Raw genomic sequence first — 25,194 nt, 5'->3', positions numbered from 1 at the left:
AGAACAGACTCTTTCATGTCGGGGTCCTGACAAGGAAAGTCGCACACGAACTGCAGCCTTTAGCATCTCTGCTAAACCGCAACAAACTGCGAAGCTATATCAAAATAAGCAAAATTAGAGCGTGAACTATGATCTTCAATCACTTTAGCGATTTTTTTAATTGTATAAGCATGATAAAAGACTTGCATGTCTGTGAAGAATTATGCATATGAAGAGTGTGTGGATTTAGCACTGGACTATTGTTGTTCCTCATGTCAATAATGCCAGCCTGCACTTAAAGAGACCGCCAGCCTTCTGTTGGAAACGCTGAACCTTTTTGAGAAGATTCTGGATTCACTAAAAGGATATATTATATGCAAAAAGTCGATGAATTCAAACAATAGTGCTGTAAATAATTAAAAGGGGTTACTGCATGAAGTTTCCCATCAGCAGGTGAATGAAGGATTGTCATTGAGATGCTGTAAGAGGGATTGATAATCAATACAGTGATCAGAGCAGCGACAAGAGAAGATGGACAAGAAATCCTTTGATATCGTTTTGGACGAAATCAGAAAGGTACCATTTATTTTTTACAGAACAATATAAGTTATCTGTTCTGGAAGGAGGCAGTGGTGATCAGTGTGGTTGATTATTATTGAATAAGCAAACAAAGTATAACATTAATATTGTCATATTTTCTTTTGTTCTTAAGTGTGTTTTGACAGATCAACGAATCAAAGCTATAGAACAGGTTCATGGGTATTTCTCTAGTGAACAGGTATGTTAACAGTAATACCATGGAATGGTAATTCTGCAGTATTTACAACCTGCTTACCTGTCAAACTTCCTTCCTCAGGTGATTGACATTTTGAAATACTTCTCTTGGGCAGAGCCCCAGATAAAGGCTGTCAAAGCCTTGCAACATGTAAGAATTCTGGTTTTTTTTTTTTTTTTTTTTTTTTTTTTAATAATTTAACCACAATCTTGTTACATAATTTAACCACACAACATGTTTTTTGTTTTGTTTTTGTTTTTTTGTGCAGAAAATGGTTGCAATTCCAACAACAAAGGCTGCAAATATCCTTAATTGTTTCACATTCTCAAAGGACAGAATTATTGTACTGGAACTCATAGCTCTGTAAGTTACACTCAACAGAAATTATATGCATCAGCAATTATCCAAACGAATCAAATATAATCAAGCAATGCAATATATAATGTATATTTGTAGAAATATTTCTGATGCCCAAAACTACCGTCCTGTGGAGGATGCTTTCCGTATTCACCTCTCTGAGAAGAAACGTGCAAGAAGAATCCTAGAGCAGGTGAAACTTACTCGATTTTGAAACTTGGCTAAGTCTAGATTGTATTGAATGAATGAGGATTTGGTAACACTTTACAATAAGGTTCATTAGTTAACATTAATTAACTACATTCGTTAACATGAACTAATAATGAACTGCACTTTTACAGCATTTATTCATCTTTGTTAATGTTAATTTCAACATTTACTAATACATTATTAAAATCTTGTTAACATTAGTTAATGCACTGTGAACTAACATGAACAAACAATGAACAACTGTATTTTCATTAACTAATGTTAACGAAGATTAGTAAATACAGTAACAAATATATTGCTCATGGTTAGTTCATGTTAGTTATTACATTAACTAATGTTTAACTAATGAACCTTATTGTAAAGTGTTACTGAGGATTTTAATGCAGTCCATATCTGTAATTTCTTCAGGTGTGTAAAGTGGGATGTAAAGCTCCAGTGGCGATGATTTCATCCTGTGGGATGATCCCAGGGAACCCTTATCCCAAAGGCAAACCCAGCCAGGTCACTGGAACATTCCCTGTGAGTTCCTTTACTTAATAAATATATTTAAATGCATACTGTGTAATTTAGTTATTTAAATTAATTGTGGCTTTTATTGAAACTTTCAAGGGAATTCCTGCCAAAAAGGATGGAGAGGATGCAACCCTGGATGGAAAGGGCATTGCTGCACGCATAATCGGACCAAGCAAACCGGTATGTTTTACTAGCTAGGTGTTACTGCTCAAACATATTTATTCTTAAAAAGCTTTTGATGCTGCATTAATGGCAAAGAATCTCATCATGTTATCTTGGATAATGGATAGGTCTCTTTGATATCATAACTTTATTTACCCTGTTATTGCATCCATTTCTATTTTTCCAACAGTCACCATCAACATACAATCCACACAGACCTGTGCCATATCCTATCCCACCATGTCGGCCACACGCCACCATTGCTCCAAGTAAGACTCTTTTTCATTCAGATTAGAAAAGAAAAATTATAAAGAATAAGTTGTCTGGGAAATGATCTTCCTAATGGATAAGAAATAAGAGATGCGTCCCAATTTGCGTACTTAAGCACTATTCTATGGCGTTTTTAAGTATAAATAGTTCAAGTAGTGTGTTCACATTAAAAATTACAAAAAGAAAAAGTACACTTTAAATGCCGGATGATGCACTAAATTAATGGAAAAAACGAAGTGTGGAATGTTGGACACTTCATGCACTCAACTGTCGCAGCTTTAATTACGCAGTGGAGAGGGAGGGGCTATCAGACTCCAATGTTAAATGGCAAAAAATAAAATAAAAATAAAAAATTCACACACTACACGGATAAGTACATAGTGTACAAGCGCATAGTGTATAGTGCGTCATTTGGGACGCAAATATGGAGTAGACCATGTATATGCCAGCAGTGTGTCTGTGTACAATATGGAAGTGGATGCAGAATGTTCTTACCCTCTTCTCTGGATGCTGCTCAGGTGCGTACAACAATGCAGGTCTGGTGTCATTGGGTGGGGTCATCACTGCCAGTGTGCCACCCCCACCCTACCGAGCCACTCCGAATTCGGCAGGTACAATGTGCAGTTGCTGTTGCTAGCACTGTGTGCTGCCTTTAACAGCTGCGTTGGCAATGTAGACGCTACCTCACCATGGCATGCTCTAAATCTGCCTGCAGCACCTATAGCATGCAGTATGATCATGCTTAAAACTCTCTCCAGGGCATTCTTTACTGATCTAACTGAGCTAATATGGTCATTTGCTACAACTGATTATAGAGAGCACAAATTCTAGAATGCATATTATTGTAACTTGTCATGCTTATTAAGCAGTATTTCAGATTTTCCAGGAATCTGTGTGAAAGCAAAGTTGGTTGAGGGGTTTGTATTTATATATAAATGAGGTTACTTTAAGGCACAGTTACAGTTTATCAGCTTTACATTGTCATGATGGGAGTTATTGGATATAACTTACTAGTATTATTAATAAGTATTAGTGTTTTTACAAACTGAGAGGACGAGTGGAAATTTTGTATTGAATCCAGAACGCTTTTTTGCCTAAATGCTTTTATCACAAGGGGGCACTGTGATATATATTTTAAGCCAATGTTTAAAGCATGAATGCTTGCTCTGCTGCATTGCGCATCTTATGGTGCAGCTAGAAGATTGGGACATTTCCTGAATTCTCTCTTGCTTTCTTTCTAATGCGTCTAACACTAATAAACTTAGATGCATGTGGTGCCTGTGTCTAAATTTAATGGGGCTTTCTTCTTTTTAATATTTCAATGTGCTGATTGTTTCATATTTCCAGGTTACAGCCGACCTGTCAGTCAACAAAATCCAACCTCCAGCATCTCCGGCACACCTGTTATTTCTCCTTATAACTCCACCCCATCTACTCCTGTCACACCCCAGCCTCAGCCTACCACACCAATCACTCCAGTCTTCCCAGGCATGGTCCCATCCCAAAACCCTGTAACCCCCTCCCCTACTCCTGCACCCTCACCCTCAGTCATCAAAGGTCCTCCTGTCCCAGCTGGCTCTCCCCAAGTTGCCTCTAACTCCAGTGGCCACACTACACCAGTTCCCTCTCCGTTCCCTGGCATGCCCCCTTCTGGTAGAAACACCCCTTCAGTCATCAAAAGTCATACCCCATCTGGAACACCTTGTGGTACACCCGGGCCAAGTACAAGCATCCCTTCATCTCCCTTCCACAATGCGCCCCGTTCTGAAACACCTTCCGGTGGCCTCACACCTACTCCCAGGCCGACTGGCGACCCCTTGACTACTCATGGAGCTATGGTATTATCCTCAAAAAAGGGGTACCCACCTTCCTCAGATTCCCAGTCAGCACTTCCATTCCCTGGCACTCCCTCTACCCAGTCACATTCAGTTATCCGTAGTTACACACCCTCAGGAATGTCCTCTCTCACTCCTGGACGCTCAACTCCCAGCATGCAAGGTGTTGGAGGATTACCAGTGGCTCCTGCTGCTCCTAGTCCTAAGCCCTCTCCAGGACTGACCTCCCAGGCATCCATGAGTAGCCCTGCTTTCTTTAGCGAGCAACATGCCAACTCCATGGCCAGGCATGGCGGAGGTAGTGGAAGCAACAGTCCTGTCCCTTCCGCTTTCAAAGGTCCCTCCCGCTCTGGCACCCCTTCTCTTAGCTCTCTAGTAATGCCTAACTCTGCTGTCCTTTCCCGACCTGTGGGCATGGCCCATGGTGCTGCCTCGCCACAATCTTCTTTGCCCAGCTCTATAGCCGGACTGCACAGTCTTTCCTCGGCTATGGGCTCTCAATCTGGAAGCAGCCCTGCTCCACATTTTGCAGCAATGTCTCCTTTTTCCGGAGCCCAGTCCTCTATTTCCACCCCGTCCACTCCTACTCCTCCGGTCTCATCTGTATATTCTGGCCTGGCTCACTCTAGTGCTCCCACTCCCTCCCCCTTTGGCCTGGGATTGACCACAGCTCCCTCCGTGTTCCCGGGTCTTCCTCCCAGCGCAAACCCTCCCTTCCCAGGTTTTGGAGGGTCAGGGCCCCCTGCAGCAGGTAGTCCGGTGCTGTCCTCCTTAATGGGGCTTCCAGGAGCCTCTTCATCAGTAGCCACCGTTGCACCTCTCCAGGCGGCAGCAGTCGCAGCGGCTGCTGCAGCAGGAGTCCCCTCCTCTTCTCCTGTGCTTCCTGGATTTGCCTCTGCATTCAGCTCTAACTTCAACCCTGCTTTGGTTGGTCAGGCTGGGTATGTTGTTTTTTTTTTTTTTTTTATGTTTAATTACTCTGCATGATCATCTGAATTGTCTATAATACGGAAACAATTGTTCGAAAATCTAGTGAGCTGCCACTTAGCCAGCAATATAGGTGCACTATCCTACACAAAGGCTTTTCCAAAATGTAGGATGCCTAATTATGTTTAAGTTATGCATACATTTCAATCAGTACTGACAAGTACTGAAAATAGTTCAATCTAATCACAAATTTTATTCAGTACTTGTGTGTTATCTATTTCTATTTCTAGTGTATTGTACTGTTAGCTTTGCAACATGCTAATGGCAAAAACTATTGGAATCAATTGTGTATAAAGCCATTTTTAAGGTTCCGTCTCAGTTAGGATGCTGCCTTAGAAGGACTGTGTAGGCAGTAGTCAGTAAGGTGGGTCAATGGGTTTGGAAACACGTAATGTTTTCCAGAAACATTTTCCAGTTGATATGCTCTCTGCAAAGTCCAAAGTCTATACTTTTATTCTTCATATTATCTGAGTAATATATTTTCTCAAAGAAATGGTAAAACTGTCAAAGTAAACCATAACCATTAGAGTATTTTATGGTCATATGGCTGATTAACTTAAAGTTCAGATAGTGGGTCTCCCATCAACATATAACACATGTGAATTATTGCTGTCAAGGGGTGTTATTGTAGTGAGCACATATGTCATGCTATAGTGTTTCAGATTGTGCAGTTGACTTTGAATTTTTGAAACTACCTAACAAATTCATTCTCTTTGTGACAATATCATTTGAATTGCATTACTAATAGCCTTCTATAATGTTGCTTAATGTGTTACTCAGGCTAACTGGAAGTCTCCAGGCCCCTGGAGGTGCAGCTTTCCCAGGGTTGCTGTCTTTCCCCCCAGGCATGCCCAGCTTCTCCACTACAGCATCTCCTGCTGCCCTCTCTGGTCTACACAACTCCGCCATGCAATCTGCGCTTTTGCAGGTAGAGCACACATGCTGTCTATCTATCTACATTTATCAGAGACTGCAGACTGCTAATTGATTATTAAAGGGCCACTGGTTTTTAACATTATACCTGTTATTATGATTATGAGCAAGATTTTTAGAAGAATTTGCTAATTTCAATTTCTTGTGTGTGATTGTAGGCTCACTCAGCATCAGCGCTGGACAATTACCCTCCCCAGCCGAATGGATTCACTAACTACTCTGCAGCCACTGGCTCGAGCTTCCCTCTGCAGCCTGGCCTGCATCCATCACTGGGCTGGCAGTAGCCGGCAATAAGAGGACAGGCATATCGAAAAACTATGCGACCTAGGTGTGGCGAGTGAGTAAACAACGATGAACATTGTGGACTGTGGTTCTCTGCATGAAAAAAAGGTGTGTCTTCAGACAAACTAATGTGGCAGCTCTATTCTCCATTAATTTCCTGTAGAAGAGGCTCAAATGACTCAGATCGAGACATAAACTTGTGGTATAGTGCTCTGCATTAGCAGAACATCATTTTGATTTACTTTTGAGGGCTGGACTGTTGTCATATGTATTTGAAAGAATGAAATGGATACTGAAAATTATTTTTTTGGAGAGGCGGGGGGGTGTAGAAATAATTAGGGCTTAACTCTGTTTAAGCGTTATGATCATTTTGAAAAATGGATACTCAAATTAATTGCTAAAATTAATTTGAAATATACACCAGTTGATGAACTGTGAATAGTGTGGGTGTCTAAATTTTACTATACTGTTTTTTGTTTTGTTTTTTCTTTTCATGAAAGTAGTAAGTTAGCAGACATTTTCTTCAGATGTTTGTCAATTACTGTACATGTAAATACCCTTTGAAATTGGGTAAATTAGATGTTTGCTCTTTGTACTGTAGCTGTTCTGGTTTTTAATTTTTCCCCAAGTTACCTTGCAGATGTATCTATAGGAGTTGACTGAGTTGCTTTTCAACTCCAAAGTGACTTTAGTGTTACAAATTTTACACTGTTGTGCAATTTTGTTGATATTAAAGGGTTAGTTCACCCAAAAATGAAAATTCTGTCATTAATTACTCACCCTCATGTCGTTCAACCCCGTAAGACCTTCGTTCATCTTCAGAACACAAATTAAGATATTTTTGATAAAATCTGATGGCTCAGTGAGGCCTGGATCGCCAGCAATAACACTCCCTTTGTCAATGCCCAGAAAGCTACTAAAAACATGTTTAAAACAGTTCATGTGACTACAGTGGTTCAACCTTAATATTATAAAGCGACGAGAATACTTTTTGTGCGCCAAAAATAACAAAATAGCGACTTTATTCCACAATATCTAATGATGGCCGATTTCAAAACACTGCTTCATGAAGCTTCACGAATCATTTGTTTCGAATCAGTGGTTCAGAGCACCAAAATACCATGATTTCAGTAAACGTGGCTTTGTTACGTCATAAGTGTTTTGAAACTTCAATAGTTCATGTGACTCTGGCAGTTTGATACACGCTCCGAACCACTGATTCGAAACAAATGATTTGTTAAGCTTCGAAGCTTCATGAAGCAGTGTTTTGAAATCGCCCATCACTAGATACTGTGGAATAAAGTCGCTGTTTTGTTATTTTTGGCGCACAAAAAGTATTCTAGTCGCTTTATAATATTAAGGTTAAACCACTGTAGTCACATGAACTGTTTTAAATATGTTTTTAGTAGCTTTCTGGGCATTGAAAAAGGGAGTGGCGATGCAGGCCTCACTGAGCCATCAGATTTCATTTAAAATATCTTAATTTGTGTTCCGAAGATGAACGAAGGTCTTACGGGTGTGGAAAGACATGAGGGTGAGTAAATAATGACAGAATTTAAGGTTAGAACCATGAATTTTGCATGTATACAATATATGTAGATCTCAAAGTCTGTGGTACTCACATTTGTTTCCATTATATATTATAAAATATAATAAAGAATATGGTAGATTTAGATTAGTATGTTCTAAGAGCCTAATGAAATAAAAGCTCTTTTCGTAGACTTTCTTTGTTGTTTGTCTTTGTTCTGAATTTTTTGGTTAGAAGTAGATATATCACTTGTCAGTTCAGGACTTACCAGAATGACCACAATAGCCACAGCAAGTAGTCACGTACAGACAAAACCAAATTCAAATAGATATGCTACCAGGATTCTGTTCTGCATTCACGTACACATTTATTATAAAAAAAATAATAATTTAGTGAAACACAGTCAGTTTTAGTTTCCTGCTATTATTTTTATTTAGCAAAGTGATATTAATTTACCACAGATAATGTGTTGTAAGGAAGTTTGCATTGTATTACTGATTTCTCCGTTTTGAATGTTAGAGAAAACCTAGCCAGGTAAATATTGAGGTCTTTGCTTGTGAACTTGTTCAGAGAACTGATATTAAATATTACAGATTATTTTCACGTTGATTTACCCAGCCCATACTATTGGCCACATAACAAGTGAAATCACCACGTTACTATTTTGTAATCATGAATCATGAGACTCCTGCCATTACGACTAATTTCCACTTGACCCTTCATTCCCTTTTACTTGGCTTTATGCAATACTAACTATGACAAAGTTCCTGCTTGTAAATCATAAATGGAAATCCTCACATGACTGTTGAAAAATGTAAAAAAAATATTACTATATAATATTTATATAGTAAATATAGTTTTTAAATTCATTAAAAATGATTTGTAATAAATTTGCATTTAAAAAACATTTGGACCCCATAGTTTAACTGCAATAAATATTACAAATGAATTCTTATACTGATTTACCTACCAGGCTGTTTCATAATTTGCTGATATGGTTTATTGTTTTTGATAACGGTAAAACAAGGAAATGTTAAAAAAAAAAAAAAAAAAAAAAAACAGTTGGAAAGTGCATTCAAATGTTTTTAGGAGGAAGCACACTGGCTTGTCCGCTGAAGAATAAAGTATTGTTAAAATGTTTAAGAAAGTGTTTCAGAGAAATCACAACTGCTTCATTTATTACATCAGCTAGATATTGCACATTGGATGGTTTCATAAGACCATTAGGGTCTGTAAATGATCTTCTAATTGCATTGTAGGCGAGGCCACACCCTTTATAGGAAGTGCTTTAGCAGTATAAATACATCTCTCAGTTATCCACAAAGCCAGTGCCGTCTTCAACACATCCTGTGTAGCAACACAACTACATGGAAATGGAGTCTGAGATGGAGCGTGGTGCCCAGAGCAAGCAGAATCTAATCAGTAAGATCATCTTTCCCTTTTTCTCTGTCCCTGAACTGTGGACTTTAACATGTAACATGCTGATAATATTATACAGTTATATAGCAACCATCTTAATTATAACTACTACAGCAGTTGAGTATAGTATGCGGTTGCTGTTGATTTAAGTTGTATTCCTTAACTATCATCAGTTAGAGTTATAGAATTTGCATTAGAGTTTGATTTGCAAAGCAGTCAATTTTCCACCGGTTCACAACTGAACCTGCATGAGGAAAGATAAAGAAAGAAATATGCAGTACATATATTGTCAAATGGCTGTTGGTGATATTTTTAGTACAGGTGCTGGTCATATAATTAGAATATCATCAAAAAGTTGATTTATTTCACTAATTCCATTCAAAAAGTGAAACTTGTATATTATATTCATTCATTACACACAGACTGATATATTTCAAATGTTTATTTCTTTTAATTTTGATGATTATAACTGACAACTAAAGAAAATCCCAAATTCAGTATCTCAGAAAATTTGAATATTGTGAAAAGGTTCAATATTGAAGACACCTGGTGCCACACTCTAATCAGGTAATTACCTCAAAACACCTGCAAAGGCCTTTAAATGGTCTCTCAGTCTAGTTCCGTAGGCTACACAATCATAGGGAAGACTGCTGACTTGACAGTTGTCCAAAAGACGACCATTGACACCTTGCACAAGGAGGGCAAGACACAAAAGGTCATTGCAAAAGAGGCTGGCTGTTCACAGAGCTCTGTGTCCAAGCACATTAATAGAGAGGCGAAGGGAAGGAAAAGATGTGGTAGAAAAAAAAGTGTACAAGCAATAGGGATAACCGCACCCTGGAGAGGATTGTGAAACAAAACCCATTCAAAAATGTGGGGGAGATTCACAAAGAGTGGACTGCAGCTGGAGTCAGTGCTTTAAGAACCACTACGCACAGACGTATGCAAGACATGGGTTTCAGCTGTCGCATTCCTTGTGTCAAGCCACTCTTGAACAACAGACAGCGTCAGAAGCATCTCGGCTGTGCTAAAGACAAAAAGGACTGGACTGCTGCTGAGTGGTCCAAAGTTATGTTCTCTGATAAAAGTAAATTTTGCATTTCCTTTGGAAATCAGGGTCCCAGAGTCTGTAGGAAGAGAGGAGAGGCACACAATCCACGTTGCTTGAGGTCCAGTGTAAAGTTTCCATAGTCAGTGATGGTTTGGGGTGCCATGTCATCTGCTAGTGTTAGTCCACTGTGTTTTCTGAGGTCCAAGGTCAACGCAGCCGTATACCAGGAAGTTTTAGAGCACTTCATGCTTCCTGCTGCTGACCAACTTTATGGAGATGCAGATTTCATTTTCCAACAGGACTTTCCTAGTCAGATCTTGTTTAGATATAATCACCAGGAACAGACAAAAAAGCTTGTAGCTTTAAGTTAATGGTGTTACATGTGAATAGTCTGTTGCAATATAGGGAAACTAAAAGGATAGTAACCGCAGGACTATTGAAATGAATTTTAAAAAGGCTAAATAGGTAAAAAAGAAGACAACCTAAAATATGCTAATATTATGTTGCCGCAGCTCTTCTGGAGTTAGTGTGTCTCAGTTTTTTTCTGATTCTTCACGTAATCTCAGACGGACTTGATGATGGGGAGATCAGATCTCTGTGTGTGTATATAATATATATCTATATGTATATACTGTATATATTCAGCATTTTGGGGTTGGCCCATATTTCTAATTTGAATAATCACATCAGATTAAGAGTGGAGAACATTTGAAAGTGTATTATAGTTTCATGATTTCTTCTCTTAAGGTTAGTAGATTGCTCTGAACATTTCGACACAAAATAGCCTGACTACTGACTGTATCATACAATAATCAGTACAGCGAGTCTTTACCATGAACTGAATCGCAACACTGCATGTGAACTTGATAAGTCAAATGTGGAAAATGTACACACGTGTTAATATTTCTCTTAAATGAGTACGATAGACAGCATAAAACAAGGCCTTGGTTGGGTGTTGGCTGTGTAGAGTGTATGGAAAAATGAGTGTAGCCTTATCCATCACACTATAAGTAATGGGAGGGTTTGTGGGCCAGTGCTCACCCACTCATAAAGGGTCACCAAGAACTGATTTATGATGAAAAGGGTCTCCCTGGTGACACAGTTATCTGAGCTACTGTTGATCCAATGAGGGGCCGGTATTGAATGTTTTGGTGTAAAGTGCTTTTACTCAGGGTTAAGGGTAAAAGATAAGATGTGGTTCACAGTTTAAGTGGCATGGATAAGTTGCTAGTTAGAAAGAGAGCACCTCTGCAAACAAAACCATCTATAAATTGCTCATTTTAAGTTCAGCAGTCAGCTGTTACACTTTGACTTCCTTTTTTCAATGTAATTTCACTTCCTATTCAACTTCATGTTAGTCATGTGCTGTTTGTGAGAATGACAGTTTTCTGTTGTTGCAGGTGAAAATAATGGGGGTTTGGGTTGCTGTGGGTGGATCCTTGTGATTATCTCTGCATTTTTCAGCATCTTAATATTTCCAATCAGCATTTTCATAAGCATTAAGGTATGAACCACAATAGGACAAAGAAAACAGATAATCTTGAAATATTTATTACTATTACTAGGCTCTCTGGAACCAGTGTTGTTTTAATATCATAGCGATACTATTCTGTTGTTGTTGTTGTTTTTTCTTTTCATATTTTAATTACTTTTTATTTTTATATATTCCTTTTTAATCTTAGTTCAAGTTTGTATATATATATATATATATATATATATATATATAATTATACATACAAATCATGGCCATATTCCAGGATGGCAAAGCCACAATTCATCAGGCTCAAATTGTGAAAGAGGGAGCGGAGCATGAAGAGTCATTTTCACACATGAATTGGCACCTCTGAGTCCAGACTTAAATTCATTGAAAGTCTTTGGGATGTGCTAGAGTAGACTTTACAAAGTGCTCGACTCTTGCATTGTCAATACAAAATCTTGTCTTGATCTTATTTATATTATATATCAAGAGGTGCATCAATGTTTGGTCGAATTTTGGGTAGTGTGTATATATATATATATATATATATATATATATATATAATATATATTATTTTGGTTAATGTTAACGTAAATTTTTCTGATTTTAGCTTCTGTAACACCTGATTCTGATTGGTCAATTGCAGCATTCTTAAAAATTTTCTGATATTAAACTGTATAATTGGCTGTTGTCCCTGTTGGCTGGTTTTCGTACTGGTTTCGTGACTCTGGTATCACACAGCTTCTTCTTTCTTCCCAAATAATAAAAGAAATTTATTAAATAAAATTAAAACTCATATCAGTATTTCATGATTACTTATTATGCTATAATTTTAATAATCAATCTTATAAAATAAGATAACTAAATACTTTCCTGATCTTATAAGTCTTGCACTTTAACAGGAAGCAGATGCCTGTTTGTTCAAATGTTTTATAACGCACTTTATGTGTTTCATTGCTTTTTTTATAGATCGTGAAAGAGTATGAGCGTGCTGTCATATTTAGACTGGGGAGAATAACAGCTCGAAAAGCCAAAGGACCAGGTAAACAAGAACGTTTAGTACTTTAGAACGGTCTCTCAGATCTTAGATTCAGTATTTCAAAGCTAAACATACTGGAGTAATACCAGCTTTTGTCAATGTTTGCCTAGACGTTCCTCTAATATGTACATGTTCCAATTGTTTACACCAGCTGAGGACATTTACAGAGCTTGTTCTTAAAACAACAGTGACCTAAGCTCAAACTCCATTACAAGGAGTCAGTTTAGAACAAGTAATGCATCCATTTGTATGACCCAGATCATATAATTACAAATATAATTCCAAAATGTCACCTGTGTCTAGGAATCTTCTTCATCCTCCCCTGCACGGACACTTTTGTCAAAGTGGATCTGAGAACCATCTCATTTGACATCCCTCCCCAGGAGGTAAATAGATACGCAATAAACAATAAGTTATTATTGATTAACTTACATTTAACAAACAAAATTGCCTATTAATTTGTCTATTTTTGCTCCACCAACAAAAATAGTTCCAATCAAACGAAGTCAAGGCGGACATAACGAATCATGAATTCTAGCAACGTTTCGTTCCTAAGCGAATCAGTTTTCGAACGAATCGTTTCCGCGAATGATTCAATGACTCACTCATAAAGCAATACGTCCCTGAATGAAACCGTGTTTTTGAACGCAAATTTTAAGAGTGAATTCGGAATAGCATATTAGCAAACTATTTTTACTATTTGCGCCATAAATATTTGGGAGAAACATGCTATTTTGAATTCAGCCATAAGTGAATGACTAAATAACCCGTCAACTGTTGTATAGCCTAATGTTTAATACAAAATGCAGCCTATTTATCGGTTTAAGACTCACACTTAGTATTTACTTAGCATTTACTAAGTTGCCACGTTTTCATTTTTGTTTGCATTTAGATCTTGACCAAAGACTCGGTGACAGTTTCTGTGGATGGTGTTGTGTACTTCCGTGTAAGTGACCCTGTTGCCTCAGTGGCAAACGTGACCAATGCGGATTACTCCACCCGCCTACTGGCCCAGACCACATTGAGGAATGTCTTGGGGACCAAGAACCTGGCTGAGGTCCTTTCTGACCGAGAAGGCATCTCCCACAGTATGCAGGTGAGCATGAGAAAAAGAGATAATGGTGCCCCCAAGTGTGCATCAATTGTAACTGCAGGTCTAATTCAAGTAGATGAAACTGAATGTGTATCCAATAATTCTTCTCCCTGCTACTAGATGTCTCTAGATGAGGCCACAGATTCGTGGGGTATCAAGGTGGAGCGAGTGGAGATTAAAGATGTTAAACTACCACAGCAGCTGCAGAGAGCTATGGCAGCCGAGGCCGAGGCTGCCCGTGAGGCCAGAGCAAAAGTGAGCGTTACAGCCACACCTTCCTAATATATGTCCTAATGTATTTTAATGTTCAAAAAAATGACACCAACTTTAATTCATGTTTTACCTGCCCAAGGAAAAACTAGCCAGACGACATGCAACATTTGGTTTCTGTGTGCATTAGCTCTGTATGTGATGCCACACCCTAATAGAGTGTTTTGTGATAATGCAGGTCATTGCAGCAGAGGGAGAGATGAATGCATCCAGGGCTCTGAAGGAGGCGTCTCTGGTGATCGCAGAGTCTCCATCCGCCCTTCAGCTCAGATACCTCCAAACTCTCAACACCATTGCAGCTGAGAAGAACTCCACCATCATCTTCCCTCTGCCCATGGACGTCATGAGTCACTTCATGAAGAAATGATCGCTGAATATTCACAAAGTTTATATTACACAAAGTGTTTACTAATCATTCATTTAGTAATTTTTACATGATTTTCTTATGTGCCATGTTTGACATATTTAAGTTTTTTACATGTTGTGGGGATGATATCATATATCTTTACCTGGAAAATAGTGATGCAACAAATGACTTTATTTCAAAAATACAATATCATATTTCAGAAAATATATCAATGTGTTATGCAACTTTCAAATGCCAATTTTATATTCTTATACAAGTATGCATGAAATTAAATAAAATCTACAGTAAAAACAAAATTTCTTTAGTCATTTTTTTTTTTTTTTTTTCAAATGAGAATGACAATATCTTTCAGCTGTTCTTCATCCTAAAGAACATTCATTTAGGACCCGAGAAGAAAACAAGAACATCTACGCTCAGACCAGAGTTCTTGAGTTTTAACCTCTCCATTCATGTAATTGTTTTCTAATTTTCCACTAGAGGACACTATTGTCATGCCATGTCCATGTCATGGTGGAAGTTCAAAGATTTCTGTGTGGTTTTCCATGCCGTCCTGCGTCAGTACGATGGATTCCTCATACACACCCAGACGGAGACAAAGAATAACACTAAGAGGAAGGTTTACAGTGTTACATTTCAAATTCAAATCTGTGACAAAATTTTAAATATAATTAAATGGATAATAATATCAGCGCTGGAAATTATTTACTATAGTTCACTTAAAAATGAACATCATTATTTCATTATTTTGGAAGGACCAGTTATTTACTCATTCACATTTAGAATAAAAAATGGGGCCTGCATTAGATTCAATTACCACTATGGCCTAAAAAAAAACTTGATAAAAGTGCACTTCATATGGACTACTTTTATGGTGCCTTGAGTGGTAGGGATTTTGATTAATCACAGGCCACGTTCACACTGTACGTTTTAGGGATTGACACCCGTATTTACTTACAGGTGTATTTACACACAGCAACTTACAGTAGCGTCTCGAACACTGCCTGTATGAACGTGCAACGACAGTCAAGCTCATATTCTCTTACTAGTAACCATAAAGACAGTGACCAACTTAATATTAAAGATGGCGACGTCCATAAAACTGAAAAGTCTTAACACTTTTGACATGACAAGAGACTAATTGAACCGCGAGTTCATCCATCAAAACTTCATTAACCAACAGCAGCATGTAAACAAGCGCTAGCCAGAGTCTTTAACCATTGCACTCGCGTATCACGTCCTTTGCGACGTCTTCTTCTTCTTCCCTTGGTTATTGACGGCTAATTTTCTGAGAATGCGGTTGTGAGTCCTGAAAATTTACGGGTGTGAGTTCGGTTATAGAATGCAGTTGTCACTCCCGTAAATAACCGTACTGTGTGTGAACGTAACCATGTGTACACACTGTAAGTTTCAGGAGTGACAACCGCATTTAAATGCGGGAGTGAATCCCCTAAATTATCGTTACATGTGTGTACAGAACACAACTCACTCTCGAAAATGCGATGATTGACAGCTTGGAAACCATAGCGACGTTCTGGCATCTCTCCTGTTTGGTATCTGTTATAGAGTAGGCTACATCAGGGATGACGTGTTTTTGTAGGCAAAACCTGGAAGCGAGTTATTTAGGACTTCCGGTTCACCCTGAAGTCAATTGGTTTTTTGAATGGGTTTTTGCTAAATCGCCTGAAATAAGGTCTGTGGTTAACAAAGCCTCTAAATATTTTCACGTTTTGATCTATGACATAAAACACACCAGTTATAACCCACTTGTGATTTTTTTAAACCTTTATTGTGCCTTAAAAACGGCGGTTGCTAACAAATTGCTAAAATTCTTTTGGCGGGGACTTTAGACATCATCATGACAGGACTTTTGGACAACATTTCTCATGAAAAAGTGGATAAGTATTCATACACAGCGCAGATCATAGTTTTTAAATAAAGTTGTTTTCTAAATAAAGTTTGAGTAAGCTTTGTGGTGGTGACGTTGATCCGTGACCATGGTGTGCTGTAGTCCCGTTTATAGCCTACTGTTAGCTTTTATATCTGACGACTTTATTTAGGCTTCAAAATGCATAAATGTTGTGTTAAAGATTATCTTGATAGACAAAACGTAAGTGTCATAACCCTTTGTTCAAAGGTGCGTTCACGCCACCTCGTAATTCCTGTAGGTATATGATTCTAGCTTGTAAAAAGCGGTCACGTCCTCGTAGAGCTCGTAATTACAGCTTGTAAACTGGGAGTTTTCTTAAAGCTCCCAGGTGTACCACGTGGCCGCTGTACCACCTGACCGCTGTAGATTCATTTAAGCGTTGATAGTGGTGCCATAGAAACGCATAATTCCAAGTTCAAGGACGTGAACAGCTCCGAATATAACGTCACGTGTTATCATCTCAAGATTCCGGTAAATACAAGGTGGCGTGAACGCAGCAAAACACAGAGCTTATTTTTTGCGATTTTCCAAAAGTCTATGGGAAAAATGCATTGGCTTTCGATCGAGGGAACCCGTGCGCCGCTGACTTCCGGGTTGTCCTACAAAAACACGTCATCCCTGAGATACTCTGTTGTGACCAAAGTAATATTACAGTGACAAAACACTTGTTATTTTCAGCAATTTAACTAAACACACTAACACAGTCGACGGAGGCGTCGTGTTTTGTTTATGCGTGTACAGCCCGGGTGTGCCTCATACGTCCTGAAAAGTGAAGCTGCGGGCTCTTTGATCGCCCCCAGGTGGCTGGATTCAGTACAGGTCATAAACCTCGCCCTTTCCATGCAAGCGAACCGGACTTGAGTCAAAACAAAAAAATTAATTACGCTTCAAATAAAATTTTCCGAAAGATGGTTTTGGTCATTTAAGGTAGTTGTTATCACGCTGATATATATTCAATTGTTCGTTTTTGTGATAAGTTTGATTTTAGCTAGCAATTTGATGCTATAGAAACGGGGCGTGTCGTCATGATTGACAGTTGTGATTGACAGCTTCTCTGAGGACTGTCGGAGCTTCGAGGGGAGATTGAAGATATATAACTAACTAATAATTTTCGATTTCTGTGTTATTTCACACCGACAAAATGAGTTGTTCAGCAATAAATTGTACTAATCGACCTACAGGATTTGACGGATCACTTAACATTTTTTGGTAACATTAAATGTGGGCTTTATAAGCGAATTAATAAATGTTATTAGTTAAGATAACACGCCTAACGTTAGCCATGTCGGGAAAAAGCAGGTGATTGTTATCTGGCAGTTACTAATTATTTTTATGGGTATAAAATAATAATTAGCAGGACAAAACTAATGATAGCCTACTCTAATTAATTATAGAGCACTGTCTACAGCAATCAATCTCCTGTAACGTTAGTTTAACTTTATTTAAAATGGCAGGACCGTTTATGACATTTTAGAGTTGTTTCTAGTTGCATATTATATTGAGTTTATCTACTGAATTTGCTGTTTCAAAAATATTATTTCTCTAGAAACAGAATAGTCTATTATTTTATAGGTAGAATTTTAAATTGTGTATAATTTATATAGCCTATTTAAAATACATCAGTGATGACGCAGTCGTCTGGGCGGAAGTTTGATACCGTGACTCTGCCTCCGGGCTCCACTGACGATTCCTTCTGCGCATGCCCAGGCTCCAAACTGACGTTTTTGCATAACATGTCAACGTTTAGTGACTCGGATCTCCTATCAAACGGCTAAACTGCTGAAATCATGTGACTTTGGCCCTCCGAGTCACTGATTCGATTCGCAAAGCTCCGAAGCAGTGTTTTGAAATCGGCCCATCACTATATTGTTGAAAAGTCGTTATTTTGTTTTTTTGGTGCACAAAAATATTCTCGCCGCTTTATAATATTAAGGTAGAACTACTGAACTCGCATGAACTGTTTTAAATATGTTTTTAGTACCTTTATGGATCTTGAGAGAGGAAATGTCATTGCTGTGAATGCAGGCCTCACTGAGCCATCAGATTTAATCAAAAATATCTTAATTTGTGTTCCAAAGATGAATGAAGGACTTACGGGTGTGGAATGACATGAGGGTGAGTAATAAATGACATTATTTTCATTTTTGGGTGAACTAACCCTTTAAGCACTAAAAGGTGAACTGACAACTGAATTTAGCTGCAGTGTGTACGTGGTGTTTCTCAAATGGAAGACTGCATCCTGAGGCTTTGTCCTTCCTAGTACAGTCCTTCTGACCAGAGGCGGAGCCAGGGGTGGCCGTGGCCAGATATAGAACGACTAATGACTAAATAACAGAATTGACATTTTTGCCTGAACTATTTTTTGAATAAAAACAGATGATTTCACAAGAATAATGGCTCCATTTTAGGAAGGATATAGATGTGGGCTACTCACCAGATCAGGGTGGCTGGTATGAGAGTGAGGCCTGCAGCCAGCAGGAAAGTAAACCCGGAAAACCAGGACAGTGTAGCTGCATAGATGCTGCTGAACATTGTAAATGAAACACCAACACTCAACATCTCCACAAAGGCTACACACGCAAACATGGCACCTGTACACAAAAACACAGGCACAAGGAACAACCTTACACAGCCATCAATAATTCAGAGTTCATATGAATTGGGAATGTTCTACTTTTTTGCAGCGCCTGGATTTATTTTGCTGGGAATGTGGGAATGATGTGCAAAATACAGTAATATCTGAAATGAAAATTAATCTAAAAAGTTATTCTATTCTGTTCTACACCATTGAGATTCTTACCTTGTTCAGATCCAGACACTATTTTGGACATCATGGATCGTAGTACAGGAGTCGGCATGATGGACAGCAGCAAAGGCAGCCGCACTGCAATGAATAAAACATACACCATTGTTTCACCTGAAAATAGTCCATCTATCCATCCATCCATCCATTAGAAACTCCATAAATGTCCAAACTCAGTCTTACCCAGGAACATGAGCAGAGTAGACTTTGCAAATGCTGCCATGATGAGGCCGGCTGCCACAGACATCAACCCCAGCAGGATGATGTAGGCATCAGGCAGACAGCGGGACAGCAGTGCCACACCGGCAAAGCTCACCAGATATATGGCCGTGGAGAGAGCCGAGCCATAGCCCACTAACACCTCACTCCAGCACAGAGGAGTGTTCAGTTCATACAAGATGAAGATGGACATGCCACCCTGGAGAGCTAGCTGTGAGGGACACACACACAAGTACACACAAAAAAGTATTTGACATTTATTTTTGTATATAGGTACACTACCAATTCAAATGTTTGGGATCGGTTTCTGAAAGAAGTCTCTCACCAAGAGATTTGATTAAAATATTACAGTAAAATTGGTAATATTATGAAATTTTAAAATAACTGTTTTCTGTTTTAATATATTTGAAAGTTTATTCCAGTGATGCAAAGCTGAATTTTCAGCATCATTACAGCAGCTTTAATTATATCCTTATTTTTGCAATTCTGTTTTGTGCCACTAGAGGCACAAACCTTACACACCAAATGATAGAACTTGTGAATAAGGTCAGAATTATCATAATCACCCTGAAAAAGGCAAAAGCAGCAAGCATGAGCAACAGCACTACATTCCTTCTCCTTTTGGAGGACGCAAAGAGCAGGTAGACGCCCTGCAGACGGGCGGTAAGAGCTTGAGACTGTCGCAGCCGAGGGGCTTCTGAAGCTGAGGGGCTGGACATTGACAGAATGGGATTTGGAAGAACCAGGGACTCCTTCAAAACCACCAGCACATAGAGGAGGTTTACCAGATGCACACAGGCTGCGGTGAGGAAGGGCCAAGTGAAGCCAGCTGCTTCAATGTAGAATCCAGTGCACAGAGAAGCTAAGCCAGTCAAAACCCCTAAAATCATGTCCAGTCGAGCCATTCGGACAGTTTTCTGTCCTTCTGGATCTTCTCCGCAGACATCAGCCACATAGGCGAAACATCCACCAATCAGACTGGCGGGTCCGCCCATCAGGCCTGTTAGGAAGGAGGCAGCTAACAGGTAATTGAGGCTGAAGGAGAATCTACTGACCAAAGCGTAGCTCAGGGAGAACAGAGTGTCGCCCACCAGAGGAGGAACGATGGCAACTTTACGCCCGCAGTAGTCACTGTATGAGACCAGGAGCAGTGCGGATATGAGACTGGGAACGAGAAAGCACAGTTCACTCTGGAGGAGGAAAAGCGATGTCTCCTTCTGCACTGCCTGAAGAGAGAAGAGAAAAACTGGAGTTTCAGATCAAATGTTTTTTATCATCACCCACAAATTCTGTCTAGTTCTGCCTGTAAAGCTTAGTTGATTGACTAGTTAGTTAGAAAGAGATGTAGGGAGGGAGTGAAAGTGAACGTGAAGTAAATTATTTCAATGGTCAATGGTTTTTCAAACGTATCAAATGACAAGCCAATCCACAATAAAGGGCTTGTGTATTGAAAAGGAATTTTCTCACACACAAAGAGAAACAGAAAAGATTACAAAACATGAGCTCAACTTTACCTAATATAACCGGTTCTCCAGAACTCCTTTATTGAGATATGAACATCAATGTAAATTTTACAGTGACTACATAGCAAACAGTCTATAGTCTCTGAATGCACTAAAGTAAACAAAATGAATGTCAAACCTGATTCTGTTTCAAAGATTTTTATGTTTCATTCAGTTGTTTTATTTGCCAGTATATTTGTATTTTATCTTTCAAATATTTAAAAATACTTCTACTTTTTATTAAATTAGCATTAAATTGTTTATTGTGACTGTATTTTTTCATAATTTTTATGAATATTGAAGGCCCAGAGGTTTTTATTTTAATTTTTTTATTTTAATTTTTTATGTTATGTTTTAGTTTTTTTTTGTTGTGAGCTTTTGTCATTTTTATTCGTTTTTTTTTTTAATATAAATATTTAGGATTTATTATTATTCAGTTCAGTATAAGTTTTTATTTATTTCCTTTTAGCTATTTTAGTGCTTCTAATTAAACTTTCATCTAATATTTATACTTTATTTATATGTTTTAATTTCCCCTATATGATCAATTTATGCATCTTTTATAGGAACTTTAAAAAAAAATCATAATTTCAACTCAACTGATATTAAATTAATATGCAATTATTTTTGTTTATTTAATTGTTTATTGTGACTCCATGTATTTTTCATGACATCTATAAATATTGAAGGTTAAAATTTTGGGCTTGGCCCAGAGTTTTTTTTTTTTTTTAATTTTATGTACTATTATTTATATGTACTATTATATTTTTAATTTTATATTAAGTTTCTATAATCTTGTTATGTGCTCCAGTCATTTTTATTATTTTTTTTAATATAAATATTTTCGAATTTGTTTATTATTATTTCAATTTTAGTCCAGTTTGACATTTTAGTGCTTCTAATTAAACTTATTTCAGTTAGTTGCCAAGGCGGCATTTCTCATTTTCATTTAGTTTTTCATCTAATATTTATCTAATATTTATTTTATTTCAGCTTTATTCTACCCAGATGTTTTAATTTCTCCTATATGATAAATTTATGCATCTTTAGGAACTTAAAAAAATATTCATAATTTAATTTCAAATGGTATTAAATCAATATGCAATAAAAAACAAAAACAAATAATTACTGTCCTTAATACAGCTGTCATTGTCATAACACCAAACATTTTAGATCATTTTTCCAACAGTTTTTCCAATAAGTAGCTTGTAGCATGGCATATTTACATTAGAAACAATCCCTTTGCAAGTTATAGATTCAAAGTTAATTGACTGGTAGCTAACTTGTAAATATCATTACCATTACACATTAGATTCAGATCTTCACTTAACGTGTGATAAATGCTTTAACATAGATAAAAATAGTTTGAAGAAGATTTTAGGAAGTCAGAAGTGGCCATAATTGAATCATAAAAAGAATCATGTCTCGCATGTCAACGGTTGTGACCTCTCACCTGGTGTATGGTGACATAGCTGTGGTTGTTTGAGCAGTGAGACAGACTCTCTGCAGGGTAGGTTGTGCCACTCAGCTCAAACCACAGCCTACGGTACACATACTGCTGCAGCAGAGGGTAGACCATAAACATGGCAAACGCATACATGCCAACAGCCGGCTCGATCAGGTACACACGACCCATCCCACTTCCTGATCTACACCGGGAAAAAAAAGGAACAGGAAAGATGTTTGAGAAGACATATAATAGTGACTAAACTAATGACAAAAATAATAGAAATAGATGAGCTCGATTATCTATTGTGAATAAAAGTCTCTTGGTTAAAGCAATAGATTGACAGACAGACATAAATTCACTCTTAAAAATAAAGGTTCTTTATTGACATCGATTATGAAGAACCTTTATAATCCATTGAAAACTAAAATGTTCTTCATACACTAAGAAAAAAAATTCTTTAAAGAACTGTTCACTGAAAGGTTCTTCTATGGCATCACTGTGAAAACATCCTTTATGAACCTTTATTTTTAAATGTAGATAGATAGATAGATTTGGTAATTCTTACCTGTAAGTTATAATAGGAGAAATTTTTCCATATTCAAAGCATGTTTGCCTTTGCCTTCAAATCCACTTGAAAGTCACAGGGCACAGCAAAGAGAGAGATCACATCATGGCATGTTGTGTTCTGATCTCATTATTCGTTTGGGACTTTAAAGCCTGTAAGACAGAGACTTCCACTCCTTCCGTTTGTTTGTCAAGACTATAAATCCTCAAAGGAACACACACCCTCAGAACACGCATGTGTGTTTGTGTAGCAGAAAGAAGGAAGGAGTGGAAACCAGTAGTCTAGGAGAGTTGGAATAAGTACAAGATGTATTTGGCTATTTCAGTCACATTTAAAAATGTTAGAATGTCTTTGCATTTGATAGGCCTACAAAAAAAAAAAAAAAAAAAAAACATTTTAAAGAAACATTGCACAAACACACTTTTCAAGCTAGAAATTCAGAAAAATAAGTGAAGATAGTCTAAAGGGATAGTTCACCCAAAAATGAAAATTATCCCATGATTTACTAACCCTCAAGCCATCCTAGGTATGAATATCTTCTATCCTGGCTCTTTCTAGCTTGATAATGGTAATGAATGGGGCATTGTATTTTGAAGCCCAAAAAGTGCATCCATCCATCATAAAAGTAATCCATGTGGCCCCAGGGGGTTAATAAAGGCCTTCTGAAGCAAAGCAAGGGTTTTTTGTATGAATATCCATATTTACAACTATATAAACTATAATAACTAGCTTTTGGCAGACGGCCGTACCATTATAAAGCTTGGAAGAGACAGGATATTTTTTAATATAACTCTGATTGTGTTGGTCTGAAAGAAGAAAGTCATATACACCTAGGATGGCTTGAGGGTGAGTAAATTATAGGATAATTTTCATTTTTGAGTGAACTATCCCTTTAAGTTTGCTTGCAAATTTGAAATTAATGAAAAGACGTTCACTTACACTTTTTTATGGTTTTTTCACACTTTGCTTAACTCTGTGTTATTGTTGTTCTAATCACCTTTTTTAACCCTGGATAAAGGAACGTTTTACACTTGTAATTTAGAAGCGGCATTAGCAGCGCTTTTTATCCGGGGTTATGAAACCCTGCTTCGGAGCAGGGTTAAAGGGTTAGTTTACCCAAAAATTTTAATTCTGTCATTAATTACTCACCCTCATGTCGTTCCACACCCGTAAGACCTTCATTCTTCTTCAGAACACAAATTAAGATATTTTTGATGAAATCCAAGCGCTGGATGACTTGTTGATCCCACTTATATTAAGTGGCCTTAACTACTATGTACTTACATCAAAAAATAAGTACAATGTACTTATTGGGTTCATATTGAATTGCAAAACACTTTTGCTGTTATTGAGGTGGGATACAGGTAAGGTTAGGGAAAGCTTTGGTGGTATGGGTAGGTTTAAGGGTAGGGGTAAGGTGCAAGGGATGGGTCAACAGTGTCATTATAAATATAATTACAGAAATTAATTACAGATGTACAATGTAAAAAACATGTATGTACACAATAAGTGCATTGTATCAAATGATTAATTTAAATGTAAGTACATAGTAGCATGAATGGTGACATACCATTGTTGAGATTTATATTTCTACATAAGAGGGTCTATGGCTGGAAAGATGTTTGACAAGCCCTGCAGTAGTCAACCTGAAGCTTTCACCTGCATACCTACTGAAGCTAAACAGTGTTGAACCCAGTCTATATCTGGTTGGGAGACCTCCTGGAAGACTGGGCAGTTGTGGGAAGAGGTGTTAGAAAAGCCAGCAGATCTGATCAATCTGTGGCCTGAGTGGGTCCTAATGCCCCAGTACAGTCACAATAAGCTGTACTGTATAAAGGGTATAACCCTGGTGTAAAATAGTTTAAACATCACATACTGCCCAATGCCCCAGTATAGTTGCCATTAACTGTACTGAATAAAGGGTTAAAATAAACCTCAGAAAATAAGGGGTGTAACCCTGGGGCAAAAATAATCCCTACATTATATCACATACCGTGCAAGTAGTTAGTTAGTTAGTTAGATTCACATCACAAATGAAATAGTACTTTAATTAGTTCTTACAACTTACATGGAAGCACTCTACTTTTTTCATTACTATTTTTGTTTTTGAAAGAAGTCTCATCTGCTCATTTATTTGATCAAAAATACAGAAAAACAGTAATATTGTGAAATATTATTACA

General features: G+C 37.7%; 3 protein-coding genes across 5 annotated transcripts; 2 read left to right on the top strand and 1 right to left on the bottom strand.

Annotated features, from left to right (window-relative positions):
* Window positions 1-17: 17 nt before the first annotated feature.
* On the top strand, window positions 18-7,057 carry proser1 (proline and serine rich 1). 2 transcript variants are annotated; one of them, XM_051909660.1, is made up of 12 exons: window positions 18-555; window positions 692-757; window positions 836-904; window positions 1,023-1,117; window positions 1,211-1,304; window positions 1,730-1,840; window positions 1,931-2,014; window positions 2,187-2,265; window positions 2,785-2,877; window positions 3,614-5,042; window positions 5,869-6,016; window positions 6,180-7,057. In XM_051909660.1, the coding sequence occupies exons 1-12, from the start codon at window positions 511-513 to the stop codon at window positions 6,303-6,305; spliced, it is 2,439 nt and encodes an 812-aa protein (XP_051765620.1). In that variant the 5' UTR covers window positions 18-510; the 3' UTR covers window positions 6,306-7,057. The 2 variants fall into 2 exon arrangements, with proteins under 2 accessions (XP_051765620.1, XP_051765621.1); XM_051909661.1 differs by lacking the exon at window positions 2,785-2,877.
* A 2,043-nt stretch (window positions 7,058-9,100) lies between these two features.
* stoml3b (stomatin (EPB72)-like 3b) lies at window positions 9,101-14,843 on the top strand. Its single transcript, XM_051909664.1, has 7 exons — window positions 9,101-9,253; window positions 11,702-11,805; window positions 12,748-12,820; window positions 13,121-13,203; window positions 13,710-13,913; window positions 14,031-14,165; window positions 14,359-14,843. Exons 1-7 carry the CDS (start codon window positions 9,199-9,201, stop codon window positions 14,545-14,547), a joined length of 843 nt encoding a protein of 280 aa, XP_051765624.1. The 5' UTR covers window positions 9,101-9,198; the 3' UTR covers window positions 14,548-14,843.
* On the bottom strand, window positions 14,717-23,612 carry LOC127520930 (solute carrier family 46 member 3). 2 transcript variants are annotated; one of them, XM_051909662.1, is made up of 7 exons: window positions 23,014-23,612; window positions 22,452-22,647; window positions 20,063-20,722; window positions 19,461-19,707; window positions 19,275-19,358; window positions 18,909-19,065; window positions 14,717-15,152 (listed from the first exon to the last, which is right to left on the bottom strand). In XM_051909662.1, the coding sequence occupies exons 2-7, from the start codon at window positions 22,632-22,634 to the stop codon at window positions 15,053-15,055; spliced, it is 1,431 nt and encodes a 476-aa protein (XP_051765622.1). In that variant the 5' UTR covers window positions 22,635-22,647; window positions 23,014-23,612; the 3' UTR covers window positions 14,717-15,052. The 2 variants fall into 2 exon arrangements, with proteins under 2 accessions (XP_051765622.1, XP_051765623.1); XM_051909663.1 differs by having other exon boundaries at window positions 14,717-15,118.
* Between the last annotated feature and the right edge of the window lie 1,582 nt (window positions 23,613-25,194).

The sequence above is a fragment of the Ctenopharyngodon idella genome, chromosome 10 (assembly GCF_019924925.1).
Source record: "Ctenopharyngodon idella isolate HZGC_01 chromosome 10, HZGC01, whole genome shotgun sequence".
NCBI lineage: Eukaryota > Metazoa > Chordata > Actinopteri > Cypriniformes > Xenocyprididae > Ctenopharyngodon > Ctenopharyngodon idella.
Note: the sequence above shows the minus strand (reverse complement) of the source record. Positions and strands in the feature narration are given on the sequence as shown.